The sequence below is a fragment of the Solenopsis invicta genome, chromosome 5 (assembly GCF_016802725.1).
Source record: "Solenopsis invicta isolate M01_SB chromosome 5, UNIL_Sinv_3.0, whole genome shotgun sequence".
Taxonomy (NCBI): domain Eukaryota; kingdom Metazoa; phylum Arthropoda; class Insecta; order Hymenoptera; family Formicidae; genus Solenopsis; species Solenopsis invicta.
Genome location: NC_052668.1, coordinates 13,470,821 through 13,492,442, shown reverse-complemented (window position 1 = coordinate 13,492,442; position 21,622 = coordinate 13,470,821). Strand labels below are relative to the sequence as shown.

The window sequence follows — 21,622 nt, the reverse complement described above, 5'->3', positions numbered from 1 at the left end:
TTTATTTAAATAATTCAAATTAATTGGAATGAACTATTAATTTCGCAAGTCGAAAAACGATTAAATTACTTCACAATTTCCTCACCTACTCTCCACCGATGTTTCCTAATCTAAGTCTCCTTCTCTCAGATCTCGTCGTTGCACTCATTTATAAAAACAATGCATTTTTCACAACACTCCCGATGTTAACCGCAAACGTAATCACTCGAAATATTACCAATCATCCCGCGATTTTCCGCCAATTGAATCACTCGAGCCGACAATTTATTTGATACTTCGCGTTTGATACTCTGGGTTTAGAGCAACGCGACGCGACGCGTATGTATTTAAATTACGATCTAACGCGTGACGCGAGATACACTTGAATCCGAACGTCGGGATTATACTTATATCGTTCAGAGATAGCACGACGAGAAAGAGGCCACGTTCAATTCTTTCGCGATTGTAATGAGGTTACGGAACGAAGCGCGGGACGCGCGGCGATAGCTCACCGTTTCGAGACTGATTCGCGATTTCCTAGGCGCGCGGTGTGTACGCACAATACGCGCGTATTACGCACGAAGAAACAAGTGAAATAACTCGGTCGGCGCGCGGCGCTCGACGTTCGCTCACCCCGGCGCGGCGCGTATATACGCGTCGAGTATATGCGCGTAAACAAGATCGTCCGCGACCTTCGAGCGATTCGTAGCATCCGTACATAAGGGCAGTCGACGCGAGCGCGGCTCCGCGTGTTTCGCATTATCGCTTGAGACGCGGTCGCGAAAGGTTGTGTATGCATGTACCACGACGCACTGACCGCGATTACCGCGAACGCTCGTTCGTTCGCGTGATCGACGCTTGTCGATTACGGGAGATGGCATTGTCATCGTCAGCTTTACTAATTGAACGCGTGTCTTGCACATCATACGATTTACTAACAGATCTTTACGTACCGTTACACAATCGAGATCTCGCATGTATGTACAAAATTTGTCAAGCATTTGAGTAACGCATTTAGCAACTCTCCTCTAAGTCGCGTTCCATCGGTAAAATTAACGACGACGATATCACTTTAATTTCTCTCGTAAGCGCACCGTATCGCGACGACGCGGACGTATCGTTTCTCGAGATAGAGAAGTATCACCCGTGATACAGCACAGTAGTCGCGAAATCGGAGCGAACAGGCAAGGAGAATCACAGATGCGTTGCGATAATCGCGCGCGACGACCGTTCCTTCAAAGCGACGCTGTGTGATTCGGGTGTATGCGTATTTACCTCGCGCGTATGTGTATGTACATCTCGACGACGTCCCGCCATCTTAGGATCGAGAGAGCGTGAAGTGATGCGTGAACCGCGCGATTCAGGGTGCTACTTCACGTCGTTTAATCGATAATGCGCACGTTTCGCGGAATCCACGCCTTCGAGAGCAGCAGAGAGCAGTAACTTCTCATCGCACGATGCCGAATTTACATCCGACGTGAGAATATCCGTTGTGTGTTCCCGGAAATGGAACATCGTGTTTTAATTAGCGATAGTATGTACGTCGTTGTTCCCTGGCGAAAATAAGGCGCGCCTAACAAGCGTAAAACGTTGATTGAAACACCGAAACGCAAGACGCCTGTATGACGCTTGTGTGACGCTTCGAGAAGCGTCTAACCTTTTATTTTCGCCAGGGTAGAATCGTGTCGAGGGATATCAACGTGAAATCGCAACGCGGCAGTGCGGCTCCTTCGCCATTAGGATTTTTCGATCGATGGCTAAACGGAACGTGTCGCGTGTGCCGAGTGGATAGCGGCGTCATTAGCACGCCGATTAATCAGCAAATTACAGTCGCGATTAATCCCGTGCTGTAATACGTCAACCACGTAGCGCAAATTCAACGTCTCGAAGTCGATATGCTGAAACGTGAGATTCACTTTGCATGTGAGATTTATTCGCTTGCATGCATCGCGCGAACTAACCGATAAAATTAACCGCGTTTTCGCCGAATGTGTAATTAGCTAGTGCCAGACGAAGGACAATGCGGAGGAACTCGAGAGGAGGGTGCGACCTAGGAGGCAACGGGCGACAGCGAAGCATCCACTGGGTAAGTATACGGAAAAAAAAACGTTCTTGCATTTATAGTACCTTTATTTTTGAAACGTTAAATATTGAAATGTAATCTCAAACCATTAGACACACAAATATAACTTGCTTATCTGAAGAATTTTGTATAATTTTTTGCCAAGAAAAATATATTCTCCATTATTCTTCAATAATAATTTTTTATAAGTTAAGAGGTTAAATTGCAAAATTTTCTATTCGATATTTTTTAACTTATGAAATAATAAAATAAAATGTAATAATATGTATGTAATACGAATATAATAATATTCAATGTGATATGTTGAAATGTGATCACAATCCATTAGGCAGACATAAATTGCTTACATGAAAAATTTTGTGTAGTTTCATGAAAAAAACAATATATTCTTTATTATTATTTAATGATAATAATTTTTACATGAGGAGAAAAAATATCAAAGATAACAAAATATCTTCAAGAATTAAAATTTTTTAATATTGTTATTAAAACAATCATATTGTGCTCTTTAGATAACTTCTACAATATTAAAATAAAAAAAAATATAGAGTGTCTCATAAAAATCGTAACGTAGAAGACAGATACCTGAGATCATTTTAAGACAAAATTTTAATACTAACATGTCGAAACTGTTTTTAAATGAGACGTATTTATGCAAAATTGGCAAATTAAACTGTCCAAATTGTGTAAGCTCAGATATGGTATATCATACAGTAATAAAGATGTTTCTAAATACAATTTTTATTTTTCCTATTGATTTTGTAGGTGACAATCCCAGTTATGGATTATTTAAAGTTAAAATAACTTTCATTTATTAATTTGTATAAATTTGACAATAAAACATTTTAAAAAATTGTTAATTTTAATATAAGCAGTAAATATAATTTTTAAATATATGATTATATAAAATATTTAATACATCAATTTATGAATCTTGGAAAGATATTGAAAAATATTTATATAAGTCCTCATAATGGGTCGGCATAATTAAATGTACATTATTGTATGTTAATGTACGTTTTTAATACGTTGCATGTTTTTATTGTACCAAATGTAATTTATTAAAATTTTCATAATATAAAGGAATTATTAAAAAAATATCTGAAGAGCTTATTAGAAAGATTATTAAAGGTGACTTTTTACTTTTTTCCTAAATATCAATAAATGATTAAAAAAATAATTTTATATTTTACTAATTACAAAAAAAATGTGTAATATAAAAAAATTTTTTATAATTTAATTAATAAATGTATTTCTGCAAGAGCATTTAATTTTGCAAACGTGATCTATAATTAGAACTCGACCCATAATTGGGACTGTTATCTTGCACTTTCATGCAATGTGCCATACTTGAATGCGCGAATTTCGCACAGTTTAATTTGCCATACTATAAACCCTTCTATAATAAAATAAACAATAAAATTTTATGCTGTCTACTGTATGTTTACTGTAGACTATAAAAAAGTAGAAATATGCGCGCGCGCAAAATATTTTCTTATATTCTTTTGGAAAAAGAACTTTTAAAAATTCTTTGTTTGTATGTCAAAATAGATGGTATACATAGCCGCTCAAGTAAAACAAGCTGAACAAAGAATAAAAGAGCTAAGCATTTGTATTTTGCCATATTCTATTTTTTATTATCCTTCTTCACTTATGTATCATAAAATAAAACTGTTAAACCTTTTATTAGCTTAACTACATCCCGTACAAAAAAAAAACAATCACTTTATTTAGTATTACAGTTATAACATTATTGTATAACATTATAACATTATTGTATAATGTGGCGCTATTTATTACACTGACATTTAATATTAATATTAAAAACATGAATTCACATTACTAAAATAACAGACATATAACGTATGGACAGAGAGGTTGCATGCAAATTATCTTCATTCTTTCTATTTTTTTCTAACATCTCGGGTGTAAATCCTCTCGCGGCGCGGCATAAATACCGGAGTTACTCTAGTAAAGCGTTGTTGACTAATTTAAGAAATACTTTAAATATTTGATAAAATATGTTTATCACACATTTTAAATATATATATAAAACTTTTATTAGCATAAAAATAAAAAATTAAAATAATTTGATCACGAAACTTATCAAGTTTCAAAAAATGTACATAAAAAGAAAAAGACAATTCTGAAAGTTGCGTATAGCTTTAGAATAATTATTAGAAAGAGGAAGAACAAACAAAAGTTTCGACACAATAATTTTTTCCTGATATGTTAATTATTTTCGCATTATAATTTGGATATATTTGTGTTTTACAGGTCGACGTAGTTACAACACCGTTACAACTCCGCTGTTGCGCATCACATCGGTGAGTCTAATTATTCTTTTATTTTATATCAATACAACAAATCAATGAAAAAATTTTATAGATAGGTACAATATGCAATAGATCTATTTTTTTATTTTACAATGGATAATTAGCACAATAGATAAGACAAATTATAATTATTAGTACACCGGTATTTAATCCTGGAAACATTCGAATATTCGTTGATTTATTGTATATACGGGCACACAGTAATGAGCTCGTAAAACAAAGCTCATTATATCGGAACATTATTTATTAACACTGTTTGGTATTTTACGATACAACAATAATTACGAGATAAAGCAATTACGTGAAATCAATATGGCAAATATACAGACATAAACGAAAGCATAGAAAGGGTCATAGCATAAGATTGGCAGAAGTTATATAATAAATTTATATATATATATATATATATATATAATATCCGCGAAAAGTAATATTTATAGAAAATAATTACATATTGTAATATCACGGGTACGTAAATACTCTTTAAAACAGAATCAGAATATTATCACTGAAAGACTATAAATAGTCACTGGCTAATAGCACTGACAATTGTAATATAAATGTAGCGTTATAAATCAGGTAGATTTCACTTAAAAGTTAGTAATATGTGTAATTAATAATATCAGTGAGATATAAAACGTGAGTATTTGTATTGAAGAATCAGTGAAATACTCATTGATTTTCAATGAAATTATTTTAACATTTATTTTCACTGATTCGACTTAGTACATAATTCAATTTTAGAATAAATCTCTAGAAATAATTAAAAACAGTTAGTAAATATATTTTATTTATTATTACTTATATTTATTAAAATATTATCTTCATTAATCTTCATTTATTATATGAGCATAATTTAAAAAAAAAACAGCAATAATTATTATATACTCTTTTAGTATATTTTGCTGCAAAATAATTAGTTTTGATAGAAAATAATTTTTAATATTGGATATTAATTATAATCTTTCAAATTTAGTGATTTAAAAATTTGGTTTAAAAAAGATATTGATATTAAAAGCTGATTCAAAAGCTTGTACAAAATATTACAAGATTTATTAATCTATGCTTAAAAGTAATTTTTATCAATCAATAAAATATAAAATTTTATAGTTAATGTAATTATATTTATAAATATATCAGTAAAACACGCAGTAAAAGTAATATATGCGAAATGTAAATGTGTTAGCTAAAAAAATAAGCTATAATAACATGAGCGGCTTATTCTATTTCATTTAACTATGCTTTTTATTAGCGGACAAATAATTGTAAAATTATCTTTAATCAATTTTTTTTAATTTTAAATTTACAAAAAAAATATTAAATAATTTTTAAGGAAAGTAAACTTTTAATTACTATATATATGATCCGTTAAAATCATCATTCGGTAAATCAATCAAAACTTTTGCTAATATAATTTTGTCCAACGCATCTTTCGTTTTTGTACGAATTAATTTAAAATAATGTATATTTTATTAAATGATTTCATCCTCCGCTTTATATTAAAATATAAAGCAGAGGATAAAATTTTTAGTACGTATTTCCGGCATTAAATGTTCATAAAAATTTTCTTTTAACCCACTAAATGCTTTCACAATATATCCAAAGCTTTTTATTAGAATATTTAGAATAATCTTACAATTTTTATAACTTTTTCCGCTTTCTATAATATTCATGAGGTTTTAAATACTCCGTGAGCTCGGTCCATTGTTTCTCGCAATTTTTTAAATATTAAAAGCAAATCTTTTATATATACTGTTGCATTATAAATAGAAACAATATAATGAAGCATTAAATGCAGTATTGCAATTTCGCCGATCTCAGCCCCCATATTCGCATTGCGTTCCTAAATGAATTAAATGGAATCCCCATCCGCGCGACCTACCCCAAAGTCGGCTTGCGGCTCGAATCCGGTTTGACGTCAAAAAGGGTACAGAGAGGGAGGGTCAGGGAGACTACGCGCACTCGAGTAGAACTGGATCACACGGAAAATCTTAATTTGACATCCGCACACCAACACCTCGAGACTCCGCGGGTCTTTGCCCTGCTCCCGTCCCTTCTTTCCTCCTCGGCCTACTATACCATACAACCGCCCCCATCGACCTTCCCTCACACCTCCGCATCTCTCCCACCTGCCGCAGCCACCCGCGCGCACCCCCATCAGGAACGGAGGAGCTCTTCTGGCAGTCGGTTGTCGGCTTCCCTCGGCTAGAGACATGCGCAGCGACCCGCGGAACGACAGGTGCGCGCTGCGCCGACGACCGCGAATCGCTTAGTTTCGGGTAAGCGCACGATTCGCCTCTGCCGCTCTGTTCTCGCTTCGAGACAAGCCGACCCGCCAGTCGCTCGCGACTCTGTCTCTGATTCGGTTCCGCTCGCTCCCGCTAATCTCGTCATCAACATCTCTCTTCTGGCCCTTTCACGAGATCATCACTGGCAATCGGAAGAGAGATCGTCCGTTGGTGACGATCGTGCGATCGCGGATCCTCTCGCCGTTGAGAGGATCAACCGCTAGATCCCATCGGCTGTCGACGCCCTGGAATAGCGGAAGACTCATCAGCGCTTATCGAGCGCACGTGTTCTTCCCTTCGCTTTTCTTCCCGTGAGTCTTCCTTCTCGCGAAGAATTTTCGTCGATAGACACAATTTCCCAATCGGAGGTGGTGAACGTGTTTATCCAGTTTTCCTCCTCGTTCGGACATTCGTCACCCGTTGTTTTCACTCCGATCGTCAATTTCGACAAGACGCGATTTTCTTCTCACGCTGAATCTCGCTGAATCCCGGAGTGCCGTGGCCGGTAAAAGTATATATCTCACGATCGTGCTGCTAAAACAGTGAATTTCCCGCCGATTTCGCTAATTCGACTGTGATTGTGGATCATTGTGATTATCTTGGTGAACGCGCTCGGTGCTTTTGATGAATGTGGTGCTCTAGGAAAGTTTAGACACGTCGTCGGCATCCCAGGTGGATCCCTCTCGATCATGCACCGAGGACAGGATCTCTTCCGCGTAAATGTGGGAATGCGGGCGGCCGCGGCGGTCGTCTTCCTGCTTCTCAGCGGATTCGTCGTCCTACGCGGAGCCGAGGGTGAGTCAGCGACCTAAATTTCCCCCTTGAGGATCGGCTCGCGAATAAATCCGGGATTATCGCTAAGAGTTCTGCGGTCTATCTACACATGTGATGCATCATATGCGTCTGACAGGTGCTTGTCTAAACAAGATGCACGAACATATGGCTGAATACCGTGAGATATAAATTCAACGCGCGCTATAATATACCGGAATAAGGAGAAATCTAAAAGAAAATTTGAGAGAGAAATTTTCAAAACTCGTTCAAAATCGAGTTTCTCTTTCACTTTTGTTACTTCAAAATAACAATTGCGCCTTTTAAAAATCACAATAAAACGATTGTTTCTTAATGTAAAAATTGATTTTCTCATTAAGATAAAGTCTAGAAATCTACTTACACAATCTGCTGTCTTAACGTCATTCTATCAACCATAAATAAATGGATGTAAATGGTTATGATGCTATTCGCAGAGCAGACTTTTCTTCTCGATAGCTTTTAGTCACCTTTTTTAGTGACACAGTTTCGATTACGAGAACGGTTGCTATAATATACATACAGCCTTGGCCAAGTTATAAGGAATCTGCACCTCTCTCATTTATTGGAAATTTTTTATTATTTTAAATTGATTACTACACTACACATAAATTTAAAGAGTTCTTGAAACAAAAGATAATTCACATTTGAATTTCTGTTCTAAAATTCTTGCAATTAAAAATATTAAAAAAATACAAGGTATTTTATAATTTTCGACAAGGCTGCATACAATATACACGAGAATACTTGACATATATTTATATAATAAGATATTATGACAGAGCCAAAACATAAAAGAAATTATGTAATATGATATTTAAATAACGCGTGATATTTTATAAATAATTCTTTTTACTTTAACAAATTTTTAATATTTCTACGAGAATTCTTTAATATAAAATATTCAATAAAATGTTTAAAAAATTAGATTTTGGAAGTTACACGCAGTTATTTTCACGCAAACAATTACGGCGTGTGCTTTATTGAATTCTTCTTAAAGTCCTGCGATTGAATCGCCAACGTTTCGGCTTTAGTTCGAGTTATTTTTAAGACTTAGTACAAAAATTTGTCTCATCCAATTCTGTTGTCTCACGTTTCTGAAGGTGCAGGCAAGTCTTCATTCCTCTCAATTTCCAAAATCCAGCTTTTTATTTTAGATGAACGAAACACAGATAAACAATTTTGTTAAAATATTTAAAAATTTAGTTAAATACAAATCTGAAAATAATTTTATTGCTGATTAAATTATTAAAATAATTATGTAGAAAACTCCAACTAGTTGCTATAACGCAACATTTTTTTAACTCATGCTTGAAATTATTCTTTATAATTTAATAATTCAACTAAATTATTTTCAGATTGTATCTAGATTTGTATCTAGCTAAATTTAGATACTTCAGTAAAACTGTATTTTTCATCTACGCAATCTTTATTCGCAATTATATTTTCTTAATAATTTTTCTTAACAGTGATATCAAAATAATCAATAACAAATCTTAATTTTTGGAAATACATTTTAATATTACACGTCTGCGCTTTACAAATTCTCTCAAATCAATATGCTTTTGATATCAGTGAAAAGCAAAAATAAATCAATTTAATAAAAACTAGTTTCTATGTGACGCCAAAATTGTTCGCGAAAATGACCAGAATTAGGATAGAAGAAAATGTACGAGCTAAGAAACAGCGTCAGACTTCTTAATGCCTGTCTGAAGAGTTGAAAAGCTCGACGGAAGGAAGGCAGCCGACGGGTTGGGAAAACAATAATGCTCAGCGACCAGAAATTCAGAGAAAAATGCTTTTATACGCGAGTATAATTTCCCCCGTGGAAAAGCAACGTCCGGCTGTCCCACCTGCGATTCAGCGAAACGAGATTTTAATGTTGCACGAACGTGGCGAACATTCGCGCGCGCCGTTGCTGCAAAGCTCCTAGCGTAAACCGTACGGGCGGCCTCGCGTGTTCAAGGCCGCGGAATAATAGCCGCCGTCCGTCGTGCACAGCCCCCGGATGTGTATGCACGGCCATTGAAAATCAGATGAAAGGGAAAGAAACGGACGCGGTATCTGCACATCTTGAGGGGCTGCGGGAAAAATTCAAGCCGCACGCACACATTCCGCGCTCACCGCGAGGCCGCGATGTAGTACACGCGCCCCCGTTATTCGATACATCGTATGCGCCACCGCGCTCGTAATCAAACTCCCGTATCGAGTGAAAAAAGGGCTGTCCTCGCGATTGCGCCTCACCGTGAATTTCGACGCGACGCGACGCGCGGGAATGTACGGAAAATATTTTCGCACGCCGTACATTTCCGTGTTTCAATCTGGAACGCGCCGTGTGTTGTTACCTTGTTACATCTCATTCTGCGCGAAAGTGCGACTGAGTTCACGATTACCGCGGATATCGAGCTACCCTTTACGAGCGTAATACGATCCCTCTCGCTCTATGCTAAGATCATTTATCTATTTATACTAAAAATCAATCGTTTTGTTTAGACGTAGTAAAGAAACCTCGTCGGAATTTAAAAATAGCGATACGCAGCCAGCCACTATATCAATATATTGCATGACGATGAGCGGGCTCTTTAAATATCCGTGGAGAATAAATTTACGCTGACCCTATCTACGCTATTATACACGATGCATATATAGATGTTATCTTGTGCGAAAAAATGTATAAATCGTCGCGAGCTGCTTTCGTCACTGATGTATATCTTTGCATATAAACGACATTCTGAAAATCACTTGGCGCCGTTTTGCGCCGTTAGTGCCCGTAACTTTCGTTGCACGAAACAATTTGGAGCTATGCGCGATATATCATCGCGTGTCATTGATATGTTCAGGAAAAGATTACATGTACAGGATATCAGAATACATATAAATTGAAAATTAAATAATTTGCGAAATAATAACCGCTAATCGTGAAAAAAACTCGCAATACGATGAAAGTTTGAACGAGTAATTATTTAGTTGCTATTTGCATTAAATTTTCAATATGATCCTTGTCATAATTTTTCATTAAACACATAAAATATTCTAAGCTCGTTTAATAACGTTTCGGTTGCATTCCGATAAAATTAGTTTAGGAAATAATATCTTGAAGTAAAGTCTTAAATGCATTATATAAGTCTATTGCGCTTGTACGTCCTGCGCGCAATTACGTCGGAAATGCCTCAAATTCTAGTAATCTGAAAGCACGTCACGTGTTGGCCAAGTCCCAAGCAAGTTCTAAATCTGGGTGGCCGCTTGCTCTCGGGAACTAACAAATATAATACGGTAGGCCGCGAAGCGCGTTCGCATGTGGCAAACGCACAAGGGAAGCAAGTGCAACAGAAGCTTTCTAAAAGCGGCGACGGCCGTTTGGAACGCGATATGTCGCATCCGCATAGCAATAACGCACCAACACAGGAAATAATGCGAATTATGAAAGTTACGTTACCTCTTATTTCACAATATACAAAATTAGAAGTCGAGATCCATCAAATTCGACAAAATATATATAATTCCATCGGAATATTCAGTATATGTATAAAAAAAATTTACATATAAACCTTATATATACATTTATACAATGTAATTGCGGTCTAAAAGTAAATCCCTGACTTCACACTTCATATTTTAAGCTGCATTTACTTGAATAATATTTTATTTATTAATATTTAAAACGTACCTTTAATTATTTTAAAATCATAATGGATATTATGTTGCAAAAATATCTCCGTATTACATTTGTTTGTTAATCATTTTAAATACATGAAAAGCGATACAAAAATATATTGAAGAGAATTATATAACTGAATATATTCAATACCCACATGCTTTTGTAATTTTTGTAATGGATATTTTGTAATGGCAAAATTAGTTGCTCAGAATGCAGCAATACAAACTTAATAAATATAGATTTGTCATCATAACATAATCTCTGTGTTTGTAGCTTTCCACAAAGCCAAACATTTGGTAATACATTACTGCATTTATAACAGAATATAATGGATAAGCCAGTTTTCAACAACATATCTTTTGATAATGTCAGTTGATACTTTTTACGATAGCATACTGTTGTTCAATTTATTTATTCTTTTTTCATATGTGTAATTTATGATGTAATTCTAATTCATATATTCCTATATAAAAAGCTAGTAAATATTTTTGACTTGAGAAAAGAAACAATCCGATTGAAATGATAGCTTCGCCACAAAGAAGTATCGAAGCGATGATACTGCATGTATAAACATATGTAATACGAATTCTATACTTCTTCACATTTGCTATGCATAGAAAGTTTGATATTTTCTGAGCGATCACACCAACATGCTGTATCGTAACAGAAACTATCGAGTTTAGCAAGAAGCCACAGGTACAATGAATACTTCTGTTTTCCATTTTAATAATAGGTATGTAAATTTATAAATATAACAAAAATATAAAAAAATCTTTGAAATTTAGTAACGTCAAGGTAAAACATTAAAGACAAACATGAAACAATGAAATCATAAAACATTATAGAATAGGAGGATGTGAGTGATGTTCAGTAGGTCCACAAATGAGAATAAAATTGTTTAGGTTTTTATGCGTGTATGATTGATATGTACGCACGAAAAGAATAATTTTACTGTAGTATCTAAAGATTTAGCTAGGTACAGATCAGAAAGTAATTTTATATTAGATTACCGCTAATTAATTAGATAGGACATTCAAGCAATTAGCTTAATATAAATTTCTTTATAGTTCAACATAATTATTTTCAGATCTGTATTTGAGCAAAATTGTTCTTTCCGCGTGTACAGATGATTGTGCATATTACGTTTGCCTGATTGACCATGGTATCTTTGTGGCAAATTTAGGCATGAATCGGAATCTTCTTGAAGGAACATTTGTTGCTGATGAGCCTCCAAGGCTGAGATAGTTAAGCAAGAGTGAGTTTTAACTAGGATATTCTCAATTACTAGAATGATGTAACAGCCGGAAAACCAAATAGTAATCTAGTTCCGTTGGCGTCGACAGTCGAGTGTACTTGGCAAGGAAATCGGCGTAGCCGAAGCGATATCGCTACTCTTCCTGGCTAATGACCTCGGTATCTTCTCGTTTGTATAATCATGATCACTCTGGTTGATTGTGATCTATGTTGTTCAAGCGGAGCCGATGTTGCTCCGTTGTGTATTATTCGCGGCAAAGTGTGAGAAATCCTAGCCGAAGTGACAAGAAACTGGAGGTCCAGAGAGTCAAATGACATAGTTATACGTCACAAGACTTTGTGAGTATCGGGCCACATAAATAAATATTATCAATTTATAAGAGAAAACCTCGAATACTTCCAATTAAATGGAAGTTAAAAATTAATCATGTACAAATATAAATAATATCAGTAATTATTTTGCGTTAATACATGAATTTTTAAAATAAAAATCTGTTCTCACATGTTCCTCCATTCTTCTCTTCCAGTTAAATTAAAATTTTTACTTCGCATAAATATTTTCATAAAGTACATACTTGATTACTAGAAGTTTCTCCAGTTGTCCGGAAATTCCGTCGTGATAAAATTAACATTAAATTTATGCAATGCTTCGTAATATAATGTCTAAGTTCATAAATTGCAAAATCGCATATTTTCGCGTCTATCGCGATATCACTATCTTGCAAGTATTATTTCGTTTTGCATGATGAAAGTGAACTATAATATACGGGGGCTTTTGTTGCGGAAATAGTTTGTCACTGATTTCGTTTTGGACTTTGTTTCGCAGCAATCAGAACTTCCCGTTTAACTTTTGCAAAGTTTTATCAATTTACATTCAGAAGGATACTGTCGGGAGATATTAATAACAGTCACACCGTGAATAGAAGTCTGTACCTCTAAATACTTACTTCTCGACGAAACTTTTGCATAAAGGTAAGCAAAAGTACGAATTCCCTCGGTAATACCTCCTTATATTTTTTTTAACGTTATTTTAATAAGCTCCTTGATTTGAAAGAGTGGACAGTATTTCCACTTTTAAGAAAGTAACTACGTAATTATTCGGAATAATTATACCAATCAACGAGCAGTGAACGGATTTTGAAGATATATACGGTATTTCAAACTTTATCGCACTTTAATCATAATTAATGTTTAGAACAATTTGTTTTCTTGCAACAGACGTTTGATAAATAATTTAATTATTTTAATAATTTAGTAATTTTTAATAAAACTGAAGTATCGAGTCTATCTGAAAATAAAATTGAACTGTATCCCTACCAGGGAAAAAATGTTTTATGTACAAACAAGTTTTGGCCGAGTACTTATTGCTAATTCGAATTTTCCAAACTGTTGTGTTATTTACGTAGATAGAACTACAAAATAAAAAATTAATTACCTAAAGTGCATCTGTATTTATCAAATTGAGAGCACTCGAAGGAGTTAATTATAATTCAACCGGTAATCTCAAGTTTCGCGTTACTCACTCGCACTCTTGCATAACAGTAGAAATGCACGAAAACATCGCAGCTCCGTTTCACGCTTATCAATTCCACTAGCTTGGGAAGTTTAAATGAAATAAGTTTTTGGGATATAGGTGCAGTGTATATGTGCCTTACACATAACTTTGGCGTCATCCCTGGTGGCGCCGGCTCATTTCACGGGAAGCGTGCTACAGACGGAAATAATTACCCTCATCACAGGTTCGCACGTTAATAATATTTAGATGCGTACTTTTCGCGCCCGCGGTATTTTGCTGCATCGCGAAGTACAACATCGCGTATCTCTACGGATGAGGTACGTGATAAGAACGTTATCGCAAAGTTTCTTTCGTTATTTCGAGAATTTGCCGCAGAAAACCGTGACTCTATTACTATATGGAGTATACGCGAAATCTCAAACGTTACCGGATTGCGAATCCGGTGCAGTTGTTAATAGCAAATACAAATTTACCTTCGTTTACAATTGCGCAGCTCACGCGAACGGCTCTGCGGTCTTTTGGTTTCCCGTGTAAATTTACACTTAGGGGGATAATCCTTATCGAGGCGTATCGAGCGATACCAATTCCGGTCGATGCAAATTTTAGGTAAAGCATCGATAAAGCGAGTTAGTTTGCGGATTCGATGAATAGTCTCGCGATACATGTCTGTTTTAGAATAAGAAGATTACATCGGCAAATGTGCACACTCTGCCCGCACGTACATGCTATATGTCACCGTAAAGTCTTACGAGTTTCCAATAAACTCAAAGGCTCGTGCGTAAAAATTTTCCAAGCTCTATTTGTGGTTGCAGTCAAGAAAAGATAAATTATATTTCAAGCCAGCGTAAATACATGATTAATAATAAGCATATATGATTAATCGCGATTGTAAAAATGTTTACTAATTGTTCTAAAAATTTATCCAGTATTATTTGCTTTTTTAATAACATTATTGTAATTTATAGTACAAACATATATAACAATAAGGGTAATAGTAACAGAACTGTAACAGTAACAGAAGGAGTATGAATATAATTATAAAGATCAAATTTGATTGAACCAAATTACAAGGATTTACATACCCGAATAATTTGTATATAAATAGAATTATATATTTACATAATATTAAAGTCACGTAGGTTATATCAGTCATATCAAATAATATCAGTTCTTTTAGGCATTTTTAATTAAAACTCGGATTTTTAGATAAATTTATGTAGCTCCGAATTTATGGAATAGATAGAGTTATTTTTTCACGGAAGAGGAAAGGCAATGGTTCACGAAACATTGATTCCGAATTTAGTATGACATCGTGTTATATATTATGACGCATATATTTTCAGGAAAAGAATTTTTGGTCCTCACCAAGGGTTATAAATTGCGAAATTTTTTATTAAAGTATTAATAACATATAATGCTTTCAACAACAATTAGGTAAAATTTTGAATCGTGTAAAAATATAACTTAATCCGTAATTAAGAGGCACCAAAACATGATTATTGTCTAGTAAACAAATCGTCAACTGATAATATTTGCTAGAAATTTAAATTAATAATGTTAATGTGCTCAATCATCGCTCAGTCGTCACACGTGTATTGTGTAGCGCACAAGACTTGAAGTTTGGAATTAAAGTCCATGACTTGTATTTTCTCGGAACATAGAGGATAAAGTATTGGCAGTAATTTTAGTTGACAGAATTTAATAATTTTGCAGAATTCATCCTGTAATTTTTATCGCGTAAAATGGCAAAAAGTGTTATTTCAAAGATCAGACAACTGCATGTATGTGCAAGTTCATGGACGTTGATAATAAAACTTTTAAAATTTGTTTGTAACAACAAAAACTCGATAAACTTTGACTTAATATAGGTATAGGATAGTATATATTTGATATATTTTTGTGAGTGTCCTTTTATGAGTTATTTATATTATATATTAATATAAAAAACTATTTTTATAGTTACAAAATATTAACATATGAAGCTGCTTAACCCGTACAATCGACACATCTAACTAAATTAAACGGTTTATGTCTCAAAAGTATCACTATATAATAAACCAGAATATTTAATTAATATTTAATTAATTCATTTTATGTCTATAAATCAGCTTTGCTTGGTGCTAGGTGTTGTATTGGAATAGTTTATGTTGTTAAAATGCGAGAAGTTGCCTGTAATGCGAAGAGTTATTTAATCGAGTAAAGTAGACGAGTTCAATTTACTTCTTTAAAGAAACAAATGTTTCCAGGTGCTACTGAAACTATCATATAATGATATGTAGAGTGTTTTAAGAGAAGTAAAAAGACATAATGATAAAAGACTCAGTAAACTTTGACTTGTTAATATAATCATAGGCAACCTTGTCTATCGCGCGGTACAAACTTTTAAAGGAATAACTCAAAAACGAACAAAGATATCGAAACGCTTCTTTTTTTTTAATTAAACAACATTAAATGTTTAATTGCAATCAATTTATACGATTATTTATTCATTATTAATAGCAATAAAGAGCATTCTTTTCATTGTTTCCTATCATTTTGTTGCCATATTTTTACCACATATTTTAAGTTATAATTAACTATTAAAACGTTGCAGCATAAAATTGTTCCTTTATTAGTAATTGGTTTTTTTATAATTTACAGATTTATTTATAAGAACAATTTTAAAGTTGAAACGATTTATCGATTATTATGACATATTCTTTTGAACGATACGCTAAAAGTTGCAAGAAGGATGAGACCTCGTTAATATCGTGGAAGTATTCGCTTTATGACAGCTCGTTGTATGGAATTAAAGTTTAATCGATAAATCAAATTCAAGTTTATGTTATTATTTATCAAAATTTTTTTACGTGTATACGTATATTACTTTTTAAATCTCGTAAAATAAAAAATAATTTAAAAATGGCATAAATTCAATTTGTACTGTTTTAAAGTGCTCTTCTACATCATTTTAAAAAGTCTTTTTCATAAAAAAAATTTCATGAAAGTTATAGTAAATTATTAAAGTATCAAAAAATCGTTAAAATAAGTTTGAAGCGTTCAAATGTCAAAATAATTTTGTCCTCTTTATGTCAAACAAATAATAGAAATTGTATTGTGTCTGAATGTTAATTTATTAAAGCACTCTAATAATAGATGTAACAACTGTTTATGTCAGATCGAAATATTTGATAATGTTTCGTAGAACCATTCTAGAACCATCGTAAAATATAAACAATATCATATTTCGTGGCACAATATTATCATTGTATTATTAGTAAATTATATATAGAGATCGAAGTAATTTTATTAACGACTCTGTATTAAATGACAAACACTAAACGCGATTCAATTCTACATGATTGTTAGAAATAGTAAATATTAAGTAGTTTATTTTAAATGTGAATGTATTAAGATTCATTAACATTACAAATACGAAATTTATAAATTAAAACGTTTATATTTCATGTTTGCTTTGAAATATCTGTTAAAGTTATATTTAACTAATTGTAATGTTAGAGTTATTTTTTGATTTCTTTACAGCACACAATAATTTATGTGTGAATAAGCAATGTGGAATTTTTATACGTGTCATTCAAACAATACTTATTGAAGATTAACGTGAAAGGGAGAGCACATATTTCTATTTGTAGAGGTTATTGCACTTTGTGTTTAAGTTTGATACTATATACCATAATGTGGTATTTATCAGTGTTGCGCTGACGTATAACTATGAATTAGGTGTGCAGATTGTAATACGTGCATCGTATATTATTATCATGTGCGATTATACATTCGATCGTGTTCCGATGAAGGTACTGATTACAAGCGCGAATATACTCATCAACTTTGCATTGAATTCACTGTAGATACATTGTCGTGCCATCACGATAAATTATAACAGAATTACGTCCTTAACTTGGACACATATACACTGTAAATCAAGATACACAGCTAATAATTTAATTTTTCTTCGTGATTTGTTTATGTTGCATTATCACACTGCGATAATACAAATCACAGCGTTTTCCTTTCATTATTGATTACTGATATTACTTTTTGACAATGTCAGGTTCATAAAAGGATTTATCTATCAAATGTGTTGAAGCAAATTGTAAGATATCAATTTGTAGTTCTTTATACATGACATGATACATTATTACTATTTTTTAGTTTAACGTATTGTACCTTTTCATAGATTTTTTTGCGTGCACCGATATACAATAATGTAATTCTATTCATATATTCATATATTTATCAAAGTTTTCAAAAATAATTTTTTAAAGTAAGCATCAAAAAACAATAGCAAATGATGAGAAAGTTCATAAACTTGATTGATAAAAGCATGTCACGTAACGTTGTATTACGCGTTCCACCATCACGATATCAAAGACAAATGGTTATAAATGTTGTGACATTTTATGTTACGTGCGAAAAGATCTTGATGCTAGTGAGGAAATGAATTACATACAAATAAAAAAAATGGAATTTTTAACTGCTCATATAGATAAATTATAACTAAAAGTTAAAGAAAAAAAATTGAATTTAAATTTTATTTGATTTATCTGTCATAAATTTTATTCACTTGAATTTCTGTTCTCCAAAACTAGTTGAATCACCAGAATTATTATTCTGTGATTTATAATGATAACGAAAAAGTTTCTTCACGGATCACGATCGTGCGTGCTGATACAAAACGTACTCGTTTCGCACAGATTTTCGTTAAAATACGTTGCGATGAGTGCATATGGAAAAAAAAACATTTGCATTCAATTTATTCAAATTAAAATTGTTTCGACTTACATCACGTCGTCTCTCATTCGTTATGGTGCTGCAATCGTGCGAACAACGAATTTGCATATGGATGCAGAGAATTTTGATTCTCTCTTTTCCAACACAACACTCGTTACGGATTAATTTTAAATACGCACACAAAGCTTTACTCATCGTAGTAATATTTTTCAAAATTCTTCTTGTAGTATATATAATATATATGTATAAGAGACAAAAATATGAGCTGAGAAAGTGTGGGTTGATTCGCGAAGTAACAATACCGACATTACTCCCAAAAGAAAAAAATTGTGGAACACAACTTCCTGTTCTTTATTGCAATAGAATACGCTTTATCCAGTTGAATCCGTATATTCAAAGTTGTCTTTGAGATTTTTCTGCATTATTTCCACTGACAATGACTTTCCTCTTTAGACTACGATAGTACATTAAAAACTTTTTATTTTTAAAAAGCATTTTCTTTTATGAGATATAAGACTGTTATAAGTACTATTATTGAAATCAAAATGTTCATTTTTAGTTTCACAATAGAAAATTGTGGAACACAACTTCCTGTTCTTTATTGCAACAGAATTCGCTTTATTCAATTAATTCCGTATATTCAAAGTTGTCTTTGAGATTTGTCTTCATTATTTCCACCGACAATGACTTTTCTTTTTATAGTATGACGGTACATTACAATTTTTTTTTTATTTTTAAAAAGCATTCTCGTTTACGAAATATAACTGTTATGAGAAAATCAAAATGTTCATTTTTAATTTTACAATAGAAAAAAAATTGTATTAAAAGAGAAGGATAGAACGCATTAATATGCTACCTCGTTCTATAGAACTGGCTTTTGATTGAATTACCAAAATATTATTACAAGTTAATACATATAAGCTTTTATTTTTCTTTTGCAAATACAACGAAACTACATTTGTTAAAACATTTTTTAATTCAGATTTTTCTCTTTTGCTTTAGCGAAATACTTTTTAACAAGTTTAATTGTGCAGTGATTACATCGCACATATGCAATTTTCGTAGATTTATTTTAATCTAAATTTTATAAAATGTTAGTTGAACATAGAGTGTTTTTTGATTAATAGATAATTATAGCTTCTTCAATGCAAATTACTGAAATTCATGCTTCCTTAAGCTAAGCACAATTTGATTTTTGATGAAAATAAAACGATGATTGATTATCAAAAATTCTAATGAAGTAAATATAATTTTTATATAAATTTTTTAAATGCAACACATAATCTTTAATTAAAAATCAGAGTAAGAGCAACAGACCAAAATGAATAAATCGTTATCAGTTTTAGCTCCTTTACTTTATTGCGGAAAGAACTAGAAACAAAACTATCAAAAAAGCACTTCATATATCAAAAATGTAAAATTTATTACATCAATTTATCTCTTCCTCAAATTTTTAAATTTGAATCTATTGTATTATTCACTCATGTGTACCAGTGCGCACAGGAACATCGTCTCAATTCAGAAATTTAAACTTTTTTCCTTTATCAATGTCAAAAATTGGTATCGATATGAAATGTCTATGCGCAAACTATTGAATCCATCGCGTCGTAACTCGTGAAACTCAAAACTACCATTGTAACCACAACGATGTATCCAATGCATTTTGCTCTTGGGATGTTTGTTCCGTCGTATATAAAGCGCCATTGTATTCTCTTGTGTGTCTTAAAATTTGCAATATCCGTAACGACTCGACGTGACGCGTCGCTGAAAATTTTTGTATGTCACGTGCCATGCCCGCGATTCCATTTTGCTTATGCTCGGGCCGCATTTCTCGGCGCCTAGCTGACACGTTAATTTGTAAGCGTGTCAACCGCGGCCCCGTTTGTCTCGTGCATGCTGTTAATTGCGAGCTAGCAGCACTGTCAAGTGTGCTGAACAGCCTGCTTAATGATTATATTAATGGATCGGACATTCTCCACGAAGTTGAACGTATTGCCGGAAATTAATCATGCGGCGTGATCAAACTCGTTTATTACACGAACCAGCATTGACGAACGGAACGTCAATCTCGTGCTACACATCGTCGGATCAAAAAAAAATCATTGACCTTTAAACTACGCACAACTTTCTCACTATAGTATACGCGTTTACGGTACAGAATTAAATGTCAATTATCTTAAAAATAGAAGTATGTGCGTTTTTCTACATATCTCTTTTTGCCACGCGGCTGGGCATGCTTAACATTAACCATGAACTCGTGGATAAATTCTTCACTTGATACATTATGCGACGGATAGATTTAATAGAGAGTCAAGTAGAGAAAAATACAAGATTTTTCAAAGGATTTTCAAAATTGTTTTTCAAATAAATATAGCGACGTTATTGCATACTGGTGTTTTAGATCTTCATTATCTGGAACTAGAATAAGAGAGAAAGAAATAGAGACTGAGAGAGTCTCAAAGTATTTGTATTCGATATCACTTTTATGCACTTCGCGCAGACATGATAAGAAAACATTTTGTAGAGCAAGGATTTAACCGAGAAGTTTCATCACATAACCTCATAGATGTGAGAGAAGCAAAAAATAAATCTGCATACGTTTTATTGCTTTTCAAAATAATTCTTTGAATGAAAATCTTTTTAATCCATGATATCACAGCGGTAATCAATTATTTAATATTTGTTGCTGAATTTTTACAAGTGTAATTAAATTATTTATTTTTTGTCACACTATTTAAAATCGTATAAATGTCTTGCGGACATTTCAATGATAACTGTAAAATGTTTGATGAAACAATCATGAAAATAATACAATAATATATTTAAAAACATTATTTCCAATTTTCTAATATTTTTTGTACAATAGTTTTCACGCGTACGTGCTCCTCTCTTTCTCTCTATTTCCATGTCTCGAATTCGTACAGCGAGTCATCCATTCCGCCTCCAATATCACAAAATCAATGTTGA

At 33.1% G+C, this 21,622-nt stretch overlaps 2 protein-coding genes across 14 annotated transcripts in view; one reads left to right on the top strand and one right to left on the bottom strand.

The window, feature by feature from the left end:
• Positions 1 to 751, bottom strand: part of LOC105200038 (neuropeptide CCHamide-2 receptor) — a 106,489-nt gene extending 105,738 nt beyond the window's left edge. For both annotated transcript variants that reach the window (XR_003268443.2, XM_011167407.3), the window contains exon 1: positions 86 to 751. The gene's annotated coding sequence lies outside the window, so the exon portion shown is untranslated. The remainder of the gene's footprint in view (positions 1 to 85) is intronic.
• Positions 752 to 6,587: 5,836 nt separating this feature from the next.
• The window catches only part of LOC105200045 (hemicentin-1), a 163,977-nt gene continuing 148,942 nt past the window's right edge, over positions 6,588 to 21,622 (top strand). For all 12 annotated transcript variants that reach the window (XR_005574929.1, XR_005574930.1, XM_039449955.1 and 9 more), the window contains exon 1: positions 6,588 to 7,481. Coding sequence is in view for 10 of the 12 variants with exons in the window: in XM_039449955.1 (XP_039305889.1) it covers positions 7,376 to 7,481 (106 nt within the window). In the remaining 2 variants the exon portion in view is untranslated. The remainder of the gene's footprint in view (positions 7,482 to 21,622) is intronic.